Source organism: Chrysochloris asiatica, unplaced genomic scaffold (genome assembly GCF_000296735.1).
Source record: "Chrysochloris asiatica unplaced genomic scaffold, ChrAsi1.0 scaffold00344, whole genome shotgun sequence".
NCBI classification, from domain to species: Eukaryota; Metazoa; Chordata; class Mammalia; order Afrosoricida; family Chrysochloridae; genus Chrysochloris; species Chrysochloris asiatica.
The window spans coordinates 296,752-313,468 of NW_006408862.1; the positions used below are offsets into that span (position 1 = coordinate 296,752).

Here is a 16,717-nt window from a genome sequence, read left to right on the forward strand (position 1 = left end):
TTTGTCATTCCTAGCATAGTAAACCATGTGGTTGTCAGATTCATATGGCCAACACCAGTTCTTTTCAGCTCACTAATACCTAAGATGTTGATGTTTATGCGTTCCATTTCATTTTTGACAACTTCCAATTTTCCCAGATTCATACTTCGTACATTCCATGTTCCGATTTTCAATGGATGTTTACAGGAGTTTCTCTTCATTTTGAGTTGTGCCCCCATCAGCAAATGAAAGTCCCGTGGGCTTTTCTTCCACAGGCTTTACTCCATTCGCGTCATCACGGTCAACTACTTTGAAGAAGCATTTCTTTCCAAGTCACAGTTTGAGTACCTTCCAACTGAGGGTCTCATTTTCCGGCACTATATCTGACAGTGTTTCTCTGCTATTCATAAGGTTTTCAGTGACTAAATATTCGGAAGTGGTTCGTCACTTCTTCTTCCTAGTCTGTGTTTGTCTGGAAGCTCAGCTGAAACCTGTCCACCATGGGTGACCCTGCTGGTATTTAAAACACTGGTGGCATAGCTTTCAGAATCACAGCAACTCACAAGCCACCACAGTATGACAAACTGACGGACGAGTGGTGGTTGGGTAAGGTAGGGGAAGAAAACTCCCAAACCCAGGAAAAGAGTGAGACCAAAAGGAACAAAAACAGAAATAATATAAAAGCAGAGACAAAAACCATCACTCAGAAACAAAAATAAAACCGTAGCCGACTATCCAGTAACCTTTGCTGTGCAGGCAGGGATAAAGGGTCCCTCCCAGGTCAACTCCAGTGCTGTGTCCCTGAATCAGATGTCATAAAAAGGAGCCTGTGGGACCAATGGGGTTCCCTGGAACTTCCTCCATGTGCTGTGGGTAAACTGTGGGCCCAACGTTGGACCCTTTTGGAGGTGCGCTCCCACCCGCCTGAAGGTGTCCATTCTGGGCAGTGGGAGTAGGACCAGAGAGAGGAGGAAAGAGAAGTGAAAAATGAAAATATCTGTCACACCTCTTTTTCTAGAGGCAACTTTGTGGCTTTTTAGCGTGGTATTCACTGTATGTGTTTGGCTGTGGCCCCACTGTCTGATCTCAGCCCAGGCCAAGGTGACCATAGGGAATTGGTTGTCGGGAACGATTCAGAAATTGGCGTATTTTGCTTCCACAGTCATATTTCTCCACAGGAGGGCACGGGAAACTGGTGCACGGTCTCTTATACAATATCCAAAACTCTGGCACGGCACTGGGAAAGCTCCGTCTCTGTTTTTTCTGTGCCTTCGCCGGGGAGCCTTTCCTATCTGTCTCTGTTTCACCGGCCCCCCAAACCAGAAGTCGTGACTCTTCTTTTCTCGATGGTCCTGGAGTCTTCTGTTTGGGCTTCTGAGATAGCTCCTTTTAAACCTAGAGAAATGGCATAACCAACTAGACCTGAATTGGCGAGAGTGTAGAGTCTCGTACATCCTCTTTACATGGCCCCATCCTATCATTTGGAGGCAGTCACAAAGGCTAAGGATAAAAGAGCCATATCAAGTGAATCCACATTACCCTTAACCTCTTATCTTGATATACAGTCTCTTATGGTTTTATGTGGTAACATTTAATTTTTGGTAAACTTTATAATTTCTTGAGAAGCCCTGGTGGCTCAATGGTTCAATTCAGCTGGTAAGCCAAAGATGGGTAAGTCTAAAATCACCCAACCTGTGACTCTTTTGTATCTGATGATCTGCTCCCATAAAAGTTACAGGTTAGAAAACCCTATTTATTGGGCAGTTCTATTTTGGGGTTTTTATGTGATTTGAAAATTAATGACAGCATCCTTTGTATTAGGAAACTATTCTCTAAAACAATGGGTAAGAGGAAATAATTGGTTTTAATCTCAGTTGGAACACAGCTACTTACTTTACTACTATTTAATTGACTTACATGTGTTCAGTTATTTTTTTGAAGTATGAAATTCATGGTTAGATTTTTTGTTTATTTTTTACTTAACTAATTTATTTTATTAACAGTAAAAACATTTAAGGCAACTTGAAAATATTCATCTTGGAGCTTTATTTTTAACATCTGGTGTGGTGGATCGGAGGATCTTATAATTCTAGTAGCAACTTAAGATATAGTTTCACCAGTGAACCCCCAGAGTAGCATTATCATAAAATGTTCATTTGGGTTTTTTCCCTAGAGTCTTATAGAGAGTAGTTTTGCATTTTTGCGAATGAGAATAGACTATTTAGAAAAGGTCATTTCGTACAATTTATTTCCTTTGTGACTTAGAATAATCTTATGTTGTTAAGAAATTGTGCTTGTTGAATCCTTATTTTGTACAGAAAGCCACATTTTCTGTTTTGTTACATAGTTTATAAATTCCTTCTCTATAATTTAATGTGATGCAGCCAAAGGACCACAGACTTTGTAGTTTATGTGTTTATTGCTTTATGTCTAGGGTTTACAGATTGGTACTCGAGAATTGGAAGAGATGGGAGCAAAATTTTGTGTTGGTTTATTACGTTTAAAAAGACTGACATCCTCATTGGAATATAATCTGCCTTCCAGCCTTCTTGACTTTGATAATGACTTGATTGAATCGAGCTGCAAAGTAACAAGGTAGGATTCTTTTATTAAGTTGTAGTTAACTATCGTTGTTGTTTTTAAGTGCCGTCAAGTTGGTTCCAACTCATAGCGACCCTGTATAGGGTTTCCGAGGAGTGGCTGGAGAGTTTGAAACACTGACCTTGCAGTCCAGTGCATTAACCGGTTAAGCCAGAGGAAAGACAATGACTAAAAAACTGATATAATTAAGTTTACACATCTGATAACTTGTTTCAAATTGTGTTACTATTCTTAATTCTTTTGTCTGGTAAATATATGTATTTGTCAGCCCAGCAGTTTTCACATGTGTAATTCTGTGACATCGATGTGATAATGTGATCCTGTTGTGTGGCCATGACCTTTCCCAAATGACCTCACCTCCATTCTCAGAGACCCCGTGCTCCCTCCCCAAGTGATGGCCCCTTTTTCCCTCCCTCTCACTCCTGGTTACCAGTAGTAAGCTATGGTCTAGTGATTCTTCTAACATTGACTTTTGAATGAGATTTCAACGAGATATTCTTGTATTTTGAATGCTGCTTTTAGAGATTTCAATTCCTGTATCTTATAATCTAGAAATACACAATGTGAGTAATAGAAGTGTAACATTTATATCAGATAATGTATAAATTAAGAGGCTTTAGAGTCAGGATTCATATTTTAAAAGGAAACTTTTTTTTTTTTTCATGTCTACACACAGCAACTAGCTAACTTCTAGTTACATATATTAGAAACAGCTGATTTATGATCTGTACGATCATTTAATTATAGGAGCACTGGTGGCACTGTAGGATAAGCACTGGATTGCTAACTACAAGGTGGACAGTTCAAACCCACCAGCCACTTTGCAGGAGAAAGATGAGGCTTTCTGATCCCATAAAGATTTGCAGCCTGGGGAACCACTATAGAGGGTCACTGTGAGTTGAAACTGATGCGATGGCAGTGCTTTGTTTTCTAAAAATCATTTGATTACATTTATCAAATGTTCTTCTAAATAGCTGATCTTTTTCTCCTGAGGTTTAATATGTATACAATTTCATTTTTACAGGTTCAGAGATAATTCAAAGTCACAATCCTTTATCATAATTTGAGAGCTTAGCATTTTAACTTTTGATGTACATAATGTATAGTTTGTTTGTTGTTGTTGTTGTTATGTGCTGTGGAGTCGATTCCGACTCATAGCGACCCTGTACAGGGTTTCCGAGGCTGTAAATCTTTACGGGAGCAGAAAGCCTCATCTTTCTCCCGCAGAACAGCTGGTAGTTTTGAACTGCTGACCTTGCGGTTCGCAGCCCGATTCGTAACCACTACGCTACCAGAGCTCCTTTTATATAGTTTGGTAGTAGTCCCATTATCTGGAACCTTTATGGTTTTTGTTGCTAGGTATTCACTTTTCCCTGCACCATTACATGTTATCTATGTGCAGTTTTTTGTTTTGTTTTTAAATTTTATTTTTAACTTTTTATTATGAATGGAATGAAGTTATATAGAGCATTCATTCAATAAATCATACATTTCTTTTCATCTCTGTTGCCATCCCCTCAGTGTAATCAGTGTGCAGTTTTAAGTGCAGGAACCAATCATGGAGACTCCATTCTTCATAAATGTAATAATTTAGGAAAGCGATTATCTATGATCTCTATTTTCAAAGTGTTTGCTAAGCAAAAAGGAAATAAGTATAAAATTAGCTGTTGTTTTCACTAATGTTTAAGAAACCTCTTTTAAGTTTGTAATTTGTGTATTTTAAACCTGGCCTCAATATGTACAGGGTCGCTATGAGTCGCAATCCGACTTGACAGTGATTAATAATAGCAACAAACCTGGGTCTAGTCCCTGGACCACCACACCTTCCCCATCAAGAGGTCCATGGATTCTGAGTGTTTGTGAACTACAATGAAATAAACGTTACATCTGTATTTTCACTAGCTTATTGTGGAATTGTAATATAGACAATAAAACATGTGAATGATTCACCAAACCCAGGCACTTTCATATCATGTTACAGTTGCTTTTGTTGTTATGTGCCGTAGAGTCAGTTCCAACTCATCACGACTCTGCATCCAAGGAGCAGTTGGTGAGCTTGAACCCCTGACCTTACAGTTCGAACTGACCTTGTGGTCCAGCACATTATCCAGCAACACTACACCAGGACAGACAGGATTGATGCATATCAGAACTTTACAGTTAGGCTTATTAAACTCTCTACCAATCTTGACTATTTAAAAGGAAGAATATACATTTTAATTTAGGAGTCTTGATGTGGCGCCATAGGATAAGCACTTGATCTCAAGGTTAGTTTGAACTGCAAGGTCGGCAATTCACACTCCCCAGCCGCTTCTTGGAAACCCTACACAGGGATCACTATGAGTTGAAACCAGTTCAATGGCATACAACAACAACAACAACAATATACATTTTAAATAAATCACATATACCACCCTTACACAAATATACTTTTAACAGTTTGGTCATTGCATTTCAATATAATTGATTTTGTAATCATCTTACTTTGTTTTATATATTAAAAACATGATTGAGAGAAGGATTTCATAGGCTTTACCAGACTTTCAAAGGGGATTATGGCACAAAAATAGATTAAGAATGTCAGTTCTGGTCACTCTGCACTTTAAAATACAAACCCAATAATCATGAACAATTGTAAATTCAGATTGTTTTCCCTGTGAGTTCTTTCCTCTGATTATTGACGTGCAACATTAGGCCGACAGTCGCTTCTTCCCCATGCTGCCATTCTTCTTTTCCTTTCAGATGCAGTTTCCACATAATGTAATTTAGCACTTAGTGTATTGTTTTTCGTTGATGTGGTTGTGTCATCTAGTCAGACCTTTTCAAGGGCAGGAGAATTTCCCTAATATATACTTTATGAAGCAATCACAGACTTAACATAAAAGCTGTAAGCATAGTGAAAAACAACTTTTCTTAGTCTAATTGAGAGTAAATTGCCAGCCTGATGCTCTATCACGCCAAAATACTTTGTTGTTGTTAAGTGCCTTTGAGTCATTCCTGACTCATAGTTGGGTTTGAACTGCTGACCTTGTGGTCAGCAGTCTAGTGCTTATCCTTTAGACCAGTGCTATTCAACCGCAATTTGAAACTACCAGCTGTTCCGTGGGAGAAAGATGAGGCTTTCTGCTTCCGTAAAGATTTACAGCCTTGGAAACCCTGTACAGGGTCGCTATGAGTCAGAAAAGACTCCACGACACATAACCACCACCACCATTCAATAGAAATACAACACAAGCCACATTGTAATTTTAAACTTTCTACTCGTATCATTGAAAAAGTATAAAGAAGCAGTACAATTAATTTTAACAATATGTTTTATTTAGTCAAATATATCTAAAATGCCATTTCAACAGCTAGTTAATTTTGAAATATTATTGAGGCATTTAACATCCTTTTTTTTCATATGAAGTCTTTGAATCCTAGCAAGTATGGTGCTTGTATGTTGCCATTGAATTGGTTTCGACTCACAGGGACCCTGTACAGGGTTTCTAAGTAGCTGTTGGTGGGTTTTAATTGCCAACCTTGCAGTTAGCAGTTCAGTGCTTATCTTACAGCATCACACTAGGCCTCTATGTTAGACATATAGCACACCTCATCTGAGACTTTTTGTTGTTGTTAAGTTCTGTCCAGTCAATTCCGACTCATAGCTACCCCATACAGGGTTTCTGAGGAGCAGCTGGTGGTGTGAACCATCAACTTTGAGGTCCATAGTCCAGTGGTTATCCTACAGGAGACTAGTCGTCACCTTTTAAGTGATCACTATGTGACTAGCAGCTATTATGTTGGAAAGTAGAATATATTTCCTATAAACAAGTAGAATATATTTTCTGTAAACGATTATCCTTTTAACCACCATGCAACTATCAAAATCAGGTAGTTAACATCGATAGAATACATTCTGTCTAATCTTGAGACTCCATTTAAGCTTTTTCAGTTGTCCCAATAATGCCCCCTATAGCAAAAGATCTAGTGAGAATCACATGTTACACTTAGACGTCTTGTCTCTGTAGTGTGCTCCTTCAGTCTGGAGTAGTTCCTCAGTTTTTCCTTGACATTCGTGTCATGGTGCTTCTGAAGACTGTTGTTGTGATTCTTAAGTGCTGTGGAGTTGTTTCCGACTCATAGCGACATTGCATAGGGTTTCCAAGAAGCAGCTAATGCGTTTGAGCTTCTGATTTTGTCATTAGATGATTGTTGTTGCTGTTGTTAAGTGCTGTTGAGTCGGTTCTGACCAATACATAGTGACCCTGTATAGGGCTTCCAAGGAAAAGCTGATGATGAGCTTGAACCAGTAACCTTGTAGTTCAAAGTGACTTTGTACTCCAGCGCATTAGCCCACAACACCACACCAGGACTCCCATTAGATGATTGTTGTTGTTGTTGTCAGATGCCATCGAGTTGGAACCGACTCATAGCGACCCCATGCACAGCAGAACGAAACAATGTCCGATCTTGGGCCAACCTCACTACCGCTGCCACACTTGAGTCCATCGATGATGCCATCTGGCCAATCCATCTCGTTAGAGGTCTTCCTCTTTTTCTCTGACCCTCCACCTTACCCAGCATGACATCCTTCTCCAACAATTGTTTCCTCCGAACAAAATGATTAGACATCCTCAATCTGAGCTTTTCTGTCTCCTTGCGATTGTATCTAGGATTTTTAAAGGAATCTCATGTTCTAAAGGGAGCTGCTCTTTATAAAACAAGTAATTCTCTTGTTTTTATTTCCATCCTGAAACCTCTTCTTTAATGATAACCAAGATTTTTAAATTCCTAAATGTTCTTAGCTTTTTAATGCAAATCAGTATTTTTCCTGTTGATACCCCCTACTGTAGGTACTTAGCAAAGTGAAAGAAATGGGAACTTTTGCCTGTCACTTTCATCCATCTGCCTGCCCTCTTCCAACATTTTGTTGCTATCTCTTCTTTGCTATGATCATCTTAAAGGAAATTATTCTTTTACTGTCATGTTAGTGGCATTTGAGGAGGGATCAGAAACACATGCTTACGTTAAATCCACTGTTTCACCCCAAAGTTACAGAACTTCTGCCCAAGGTAGAAAATTAAATATATTTTACATTCCCAGGGCATCCACTGGAAATTACCACATATAAGTCATTTTTGTTGAACCCAACCGTTTATTGTACTATAAAAGTTACATCTGATGCATTGCTAAGTCTATATTACATGTTTTCCTTGTTGTTGTTAAGTGCTGTTGTTGAGTCAGTTCCAACTCATAGCGACCCTGTATAGGATTTGAACTTCCAAAGTTTTAGTTAGCAGTTCAGTGCTTATCCTGCAGTGCCACACCAGGTTGCTCTCCATGGGTGTGTGTATATGTGTGTGTGTTCTAGGTGAACCCTGGAAATGTTAGTACAATTCATATCAAAGCTTATAGCTCTAGTGTTTTATGCTTAACAAAGTATATTCTTAATTTACCTGTCACCTAAACTGTTAAATAATCTCAGTGACTGTCCTTTAAAAGATTTAAGATAGAGAGTGATAAAAGATTTAAAAATATTTTTCATTAGGATGTTGGGGTGGTGACTAAATTTCAGGATATTGAACATGTGGAAGAAGTATGTTTTATCATAATTTCAGGGACATATGTTTGGGTGAAGCCTGCCATAGGATAAGCATGTGGCTCCAAGGTCAGTTTGAACCACAAGGTTGGCAGTTCAAACCCACCAGCCACTCCCTGGAAACCCTATACAGGGTTGCCCTGAGTCAGAACTGACTCGATGGCACTTAACAACAACCACCATCAACCATACAGCATCTAAACCTAATGGTTTTCCCCCACTGAGGTAAACAGCCCACTGCCATCGAGTCCGTTCCAAATCATAACCACCCTATGTAGGGTTTCCGAGGCTGCATGTCTTTATGGGAACAGAGAGCCTCCTCTTTCTCCCATGGAGAGCTGGTAGAGTCGAACTGCTGGCCTTGTAGTTAGCAACCCAACTCGTAACCCATTATACCACTAGGGCTCCTTTTAAAGGAAGAAGTTAAGTGATATTTAGTACAATCACAATGCTGTGCAGACCATCTTTTTTCTTCCAGGTCTAAAACTTTCCCATCATCCTCAAGGGACACCCATACCCATTAAGTAGTCATTCTCCATTGTCCCCTTTCCCAACCCTGACAACCATGCTGCTGCTTTTTGTCTCTATGGATTTCCCTGTTCTAGATATTTCATACAAATGGAATCATACCATATGTGACCTTTCATGTCTGAGTTCTTTCACTTAGCACAAAATTTTTGAGATTCTTCATACCTTTTGGCTAAATAATATTCCATTGTATGGATCTACCATGTTTTGTGTATCTGTTCACCTGTTGACAGACATTTGGCTTGTCTCTACCTTTCAGCTATTGTGAATACTACTGCTGTGAACAGTTTGATTACAAGTATGTGTTTGAAGTCCTGGTATGGAGTGGCAGGATGATAACACTAGACCACAAAAGTTGGTTTGAATGGCTAGGTATGTGGTTCAAATCCACCAGCTGCTTCTTGGAAACCCTAGACAGAGTCGCTATGGGTTGGAACCGACTTGAGGGCACTTAACAACAACATGTATCTGAATACATTTTCATTTCTTTGGAATATATGAGGGTAAGTAAAAAAGCATGCATGGGCTTATTCCAAACAAAACATGTTTAAACATGGCTCTGGCTGCAGGCAAATTCTCTTGGTAACACACTTGTCTCATTATTGTTGTTGTTAAGTGCCAGTGAGTGGGTTCCAAATCATGGTGACCCTGTACAGTGTTTCTAAGTTTGAACTGCCAACCTTGTGGTTTAAACCGACCTTGTGGTCCAGTGCTTTACCCCACAGTGCCACACCAGGACTCCTTAGTCTTGCTAGAGTGCTGTAAAAAAAAAAGAAAAGAAAAGAATTCATGGAAAATGATTTTGAGGTTAGGGCTAATATCAAACTTTTTAAACAAAACTCCACTGGATATCTTCCAAAACATTGAAGTCTCACAGCAAGCAGATGGGAAGGTTGCTGTACATAAAACAATAGTTTTTAGGTGGATCAAGCATTTTATTTATTTATTTATTAAATGTTTTATTGTGAATTATATGATAGTTTACATGGGAAGATCAAGCATTTTAAACAAGGTTGGAAAGACTTCAAAGCTCTGAGCCAAGAGAGAGGAGACCATCAATCTTGACAAATGAAAAGAAACGGTGACTGAAGTTCAGAGACTGGTGGAAGAAGACTGTAGAAATACCATTGATGCTATAGCTACTGAAGTAGAAATCACACACAGTTTGACATTTGTAATTATAAGCAAATATCTTGATCTCAGCAAGCTTTTGGCTTGATAGGTGCCAAGCATAGTGTGAAGATTAGCTCCCTCAGAGACCCAATCTTTCCATCAGTCTTTTAAGCACGATTGAAGTTAATCAAGATGGTTTTATGGAACAAACCATGACCTAGTATGTGATCAGAGAGCAAAGTCCAATCCAAATAGTGGCTTCTGAGGGAGTCAGCAAGACCAGTTAAATTCAAGGCAGAAAGGATATCTTAGAAGGTTATAGTGATTATGTGTTGGGATTCCAAAGGGGTTATCTTTTATTTTATTTTTTTAACTTTTTATTGGGAAAGATTACAGAGCAGATCATCAATTTCACATTCAACAACTCACAAACTTTGTTTCATCTTAATGATTGCAAATTCCCTCCATGTAACATCACTTATTTTACTTTCTCCCAGTATTTCTTGTTTCCATTCCTTTGTGTCAACCCTTCTGAACTTTGTCCTTGCCTATATGCAGCCCCTTTGATCTTGAATCGTTGACCATTCTGTGGTGTGTGTATCTCACTAGTGTTGTGTATCGTGTCTCTCTCCCCACCCCATAACTCTCTGAAGTCCTCTTATAAGCACTGGGCTACTAACAGCAAGATTGGTGGTTCAAACCCATGAGCCACTCCTTGGAAACCTTATACAGGATCACTGTGAGTCGGAACTGACTTAAAGTGAGACGCACACAAGGTGGACTGAAAATAGAATTTTGTGCAGTAGTTGCCCTACTTGGGATGTTATAGTAAACTGCATTTAGGATCACTTGCTTTTGTTAGTGTGTGCACCTCATTGTTAGTGTTTTGCATTGCATACAGTGGTGTGCAGCATGTCATTTTCTGAAATTATTCTCAGATAGTCACTCTTACAATTTATAAAGATACTGAGAATAAATGGTAATAATAATGAAAACTAAAGACTGAAGCATCCCAACTTCTGGCATACCTGACGTAACATTTAGAATGGAGCTCTGCTGTAAGTCAGGACTGCCTGTCAGATCACAAGTCAAAGAGAGGAATGTATAGTAGAGTGTCAACACAGGTCACAAATGGGCTTGCGCCTGGGAGAAAGCAAGAACAAACTAGAGTTAGTTATAAGAGAGGGCTAAGAGATATGGAAAGCTAGATGGAGACTCAGGGTTAGTACATGCTGAAACCTTTCGTTGGTTAGTTTTAACATTTCTAGTGTATTAACATGGAAAAAGGAGAATTTTTACTTATGAAAACTCACAGGAGATATGGTCAGGAGGGACAGTAATTAACTAGAGCCATTGAGAGATTGAGTTACAAGCTAATAATGAATTTCCAGGTCAAGAAACCATATGGAGCATGCCCAGGAGTGTCAAAAGTGACCTCAACTGTTGAGAGATCAGGTGAAAATATAGGAATGGCCATGTCAGAATCAAGGAGAAAGGACAAATAGGAAAATCAATAGGGTGCCAAGGCAGCAAAATATGTAGACCACAAATTGGCTTTATGATTCAGGGCCATAGGGAATTCTTTGTAATGTTTTGGGGAGCTACCATACTGCTTTCCACACTGGCTGGACAATTTTACATTCCCACCAATTTGGTGTGCTTTTTTTGTTTGTTTGTATCCTGTAATAGCTATTCTAGTGAATATAAGATACTTTCTTTGTGGTTTTGATTTGCATTTCCCAGATAACTACCTTGAACATCTTTCTGTGTATTTTTTGGATGTATCTTCTTTGAAGAAAGATCTGTTCAAGTCTTTTGCCCACTTTTCTTTAAAAAAAATTTTTAAACCCATTTTAAAATTGGTTTGTTTTTCTTTTTGTTACTGAGTTATAAAAAGAGTTCTTTATATGTTCTGAGAGTCCTGGTGTAGCACTGTAGGGTAAACACTGGTCTTAACTGCAAGGTGGGCAGTTCAAACCCACCAAATGCTCCTTGGAAACCCTATGCAGGGTTGCTAAGAGTCAGAACTGACTCCAGGGCACTTAGCAACAACAACAACAGCAACAGACCCTTATCCTATAAATGATTCTGCAAATGTTTTCTCCCATTCTGTACGTTGTGTTTTCGCTTTCTTGGTGGTGCCCTTTGATGCACAAAAAGGTTTTATTTTTGTGGAAATCCAATTTATTGTTTTCCTTTTGTTGTTTATGCTTTTGACGTCATATCTGAGAATCTGTTGACAAATCCAAGGTCAAAAAGAATTACTCCTGTGTCTTCTAAAAAAACCTAGAAATACTAGTTTTCTAAGAAGCATAGAGATGTGTTTTCTCCTCTCTTTCTCTCTATTTAAAATGGCTTAGCTCATATGTTTAGGTTTTTGATGTATTTTGAGTATGTGGTGTAACTGTGTGTCTAGCTTAATTGTTATTTTACAATAACGTGGAGATCTAGTTGTTTCCACACCATTTGTTGAAGAGCCTGGTTTTCCCCGTTGAATGGTTTTGATCCTTTTGCTGAAACTCAGATGACTATAGATGTATGAACCTGTTCTGGGGACTCTCAGCTCTATTCTCTTGGTCTAAATTTGTATGCCTATCACACTGTTTTGATGAACTGTAGTTTTGTATTAAACTTTGAAATCAGAAAATGTGAGTATTCCAACTGTGTTCTTTATCATTTTTTCTCCGTTTTTTAAAGGGAAGTTAGGTTTGTTTCCAAATCTTGGAATATTTGTGTTAGTTTATAAATATATGCTATAGACATGGTTTTCTGGTTTAGTTCAAGGCATCTAGTCAGAGTTAGTTTTATTTTCCCGTTGCACAGTGATGAAGACAAAAACTAGTTGCTGTTGAGTCAATTCTGACTCATGGCCTCATGTATTGCAGAGATCACCAGGCCTTTCTTCTGAGGTGCTCGTGAGTGGGTTTCAGCCTTTCAGTTAGTGCTTAACTGCTTACCCCTAGGACTCCTGTAATGGTAATAGTTCTCACTTACTTCTTATTCTTTTAGTTTGTTTGTTTTTCCTAGACATTTTTTTCTATGTTACTTAAAATGCTGTGGCCCTATTTCTCTCGTGATTTGGAAACATTTTTAAAGTAGTATTTCTTAAGACATGTTCCTGTATATATAGTTTTGCATATATATATATAGACATTAGAACACTTAATAAGAAATTACTTATATTACAATTCCAGGACTTACGCTAGAGAAACTTTTTAACATATACTTGTTGTTAAGTGCCATTGAGTCGGTTCCGACCCATAGCAACCCCATATAGGGTTTCCAAGGAGCAACTGGTGAGCTTGAACCGCCGACTTTGCAGTTCAAATGGCTTTGCAGTCTGGCGCATTAACCCACAGCGCCAAATTAGCATTGGTTATATTTTCTGTTTTTTTCTGTTTTTTTTTTAATTGATGTATTTTGATAAAGTTAGAGTATATTTATCAAGGTGTTGAATGAGTTTTGGTTTGTGAGCCAATTAATTAACATCATAATATTTCTTGTTAAAGGCTCAATTCCTGCCCAAGCATTAAAACAGAGACTGGGTATAAGATAATGGTAAAGTAGTGTAAACATACTGATTCCTATGGACCATTAGCAGTAGGGGGAAATATTAATAGATTATCTTTATGGCTTCTTTATGTGAAGTTAGTGTTTGTTTTTAAATATATCAATACTTTTTCTTCTGAGGGAAATAATAATGTAGATCAAATTGTGACCAAATATTTATAGCAATATCTGATTCATATAGTAAAAATTACTGGTTATCAGTGTTCTTTATTTTTAATGTACACTTTACCATTGAATGAAGTTAATACTTAAAAAAAATTCTTTTCTTTTTAATGACTGTACTATAGATAATTGACTCTGGTTTGCCTTTCTAAGAGCCTTTATTGCTGCAACATAGGAAAAAAAAATATGTATTCCTGTAATTGCTATTGGAATATACATCATGCCTTGTAATTGACAATCATACGATGACTTCTGCCCACTGGAGGTCATAGCTGCTCATAACTAAAAATGAGACATTTGTTTTTTTGCTAAGTAGATGACCTGCTATTGCCCCCACAAATAAAGGGGAAATTGAAATCATCTAGAAATGATGGGACTCAGGGGAGCACTTGGCTACAGTTGATTATAGAAGGCTTTGAGGTTTCTCATAAGAGAATTAAATGAATCTTATAATTGAGATCCAGGTGGAGATCAAGTCAGTGATTGTTAGTCTCAGGCTTAGCTATATACAAGGAATTTGATGACCTTATGTTGTTGTTAAGTACTGTGGAGTCGGTTCTGACTCAGAGTGACCCTGTTTAAGGTTTCCAAGGAGCCGCTGATGGATTTGAACTGCCAGCCTCATGGTTAGTAGTCAAGTGCTTATCTACAGTGCTACACCAGAACCTTATACATATATATAGATATTTACGTATTCTATTTTTGGTAGCCTCTTGGGATGAATGAGGTTATTCCTTTCACATAGTTGTCTATTAAAAGTTTAAAATTAAAAACTGCCTTTTATGTTACTTTTAGTGAATGTCTACTGGCTATAAATTATTTTAGGGTTTTTTGTTTTCCAAATGTGGAAGTATCCTTATCTCAAGTTCACTTTGAAAACTGTTTTCAGTATAAAATTTTAGCCTGGTATTTTTTTCTGAAAAGTGCTTTAAATATGACAGTACATTTTTGACTTACATTGTCATTGTTGAAACTCTGGCATGGCACTGTAGGATAACACTGAACTACTAACTGCAAGGTTAATGGTTCAAACACACCAGCTGCTTGTTGGAATTGCTACACAGAGCCTCTATGAGTTGGACACGACTCAATGGCACACAACAACAACAACAGCAATGATTTGCTGTTGAGAAACCACCTGTCAGTCTTATTTTTTCCTCTTTGAAGGTAATCTCATTTGAATGCTTTTAGATTTTTCTCTTGGTTTCTGATTTTTAGCAATTTAACTCTGATAGCAGCTAAGGTGTAGTTTTTAAGATTCATTGTTGTTGTTAGGTGCCATCAAGTCAGTACCTTATGCACAGCAGAATGAAACACTGCCTGATCCTGGGCCAACCTCACTACTGTTGCCATGCTTTGAGTCCATTGAAGTTGCCACTTGGCCAGTCCATCTCATTGGGGGTCTTCCTCTTTTTCTCTGACCCTCCACCTTACCAAACATGATATCCTTCTCCAGTAGCTGCTCCCTCCTGACAATATGTGTGAAGCATGTGAGAGGAAGTTTGGCCATCTTGGCCTCCAAGGAGTACTCTGGCTGCACTTCTTCCAAAACAGATCTATTGGTTCTTTTGGCAGCCTGTGGCACTTTCAATATTCTCCTCCAACACCATAACTCAAAAGCATCAATTCTTCTACGGCCTTCCTTATTCACTCTCCAGCTTTTGCATGCATATGAGGTTATTGAAAATATCATGGCTTGGGTCAGGTACACCTTAGTCCTCAAGCTGACATCTTTGCTCTTCAATACTTTAGAAAGGTCTTGTGCAGTAGATTTGCCTAGTGCAATACATCGTTTGAGTTCTTGCCTGCTGCTTTCATGAGTGTTAATAGTTGATCTCAGAAGAATGAAGTTCTTGACAACCTCAATCTTTTCTCCATTGATAAGAATGTTGTTTATTTGGTCCAGTGGTGAGGATTTTTGTTTTCTTGACATTGAGATGTAATCCATACCAAAGGCTGTGCTCTTTGATCTTCATCAGTAAATGTTTTAAGTCCTCTTCACTTTCAGCAAGCAAGGTTGTATCATCTGCATATAGCAGGTTGCTAATGAGTCTTCCTCCAATCCTGATGCCATGTTTTTCTTCATATAATCCAGCTTCTTGGATTATTTGCTCAGCATACAGGTTGAATAAGTATGGTGAAAGAATGCAACCTTGTCGCATACCTTTCTTAATTTTAAACCATTCAGTGTTCCCATGTTCTGTTTGAACAACTGCCTCTTGGTCCATGTACAGATTCCTCATGAGCACAATTAAGTGTTCTGGAATACTCATATTTCACAATGTTGTCCGTAGCTTGTCATGATCCACACAATCACAAGCCTTTGCGTTGTCAATAAAGCATAGGTAAACATCTTTCTGATATTCTCTGCTTTCAGCCAAGATCCATTGGACATCAGCAATGATATCCCTTGTTCCACAGCCTCTTTTGAATCTGTCTTGAACCTTTGAAAGTTCTCTGTCAATGTATGATTGCAGCCGTTTCTACATTACATTTAGTAAAACTTTACTCGCATGGGATATCAAAGAGATTGTACGATGATTTCCACATACTGTTGGGTCACTTCTCTTTGGAATGGGCACAAATACGGATCGCTTCCAATCAGTTGGCCAGATAGTAGTCTCCCAAATTTCTTGGCAGAGATAAGTGAGTGCCTTGTGTGCTGCCTCACTTTTCTTGAAAGATTTAAATTTTTATTCCATCGATACCTGGTGCCTTGTTCTTTGCCAATTCCTTCAATGTACCTTCAGTATCATTGGCTCTTGATCATATGCTACCTCTTGAAACGGTTGAATATTAACCATTTCCATTTGGCACCATGACTGTGTATTCCTTCCATCTTCTCTTGATGCTTTCTGCATCATTCAATAGTTTGCCCAGAAAATCTTTCAGTAACAAAAGTCGAGGCTTGAATTTTCTCTTCAGTTTCCCTAGCTTGAGAAATGCTGAGCATGTTCTTCATTTTTGGTTTTCTTATTCCAGATCTTTGCACATTTTGTTGTAATATTTGGCTTTATCTTCTTGAGGTGATCTTTGAAATTTCTGTTCAGCTCTTGGACCCCCTCATTTCTTCTATTTGCTTTAGCATGCCTACGCTGGAGAGCAAGTTTCAGTGTCTCTTCTGACATGCATTTTGACATTTTCCTTCTTTCTTGTCTTCTCAATGACTTTTTGCTTTCTTCA

At 38.3% G+C, this 16,717-nt stretch overlaps 1 protein-coding gene across 1 annotated transcript in view; it reads left to right on the top strand.

The window, feature by feature from the left end:
* AGTPBP1 (ATP/GTP binding protein 1) overlaps positions 1-16,717 on the top strand; it is a 219,950-nt gene that overhangs the window by 193,921 nt on the left and 9,312 nt on the right. Inside the window, exon 24 of the mRNA XM_006875881.1 lies at positions 2,414-2,574. Coding sequence (XP_006875943.1) covers positions 2,414-2,574 — 161 coding nt within the window. The remainder of the gene's footprint in view (positions 1-2,413; positions 2,575-16,717) is intronic.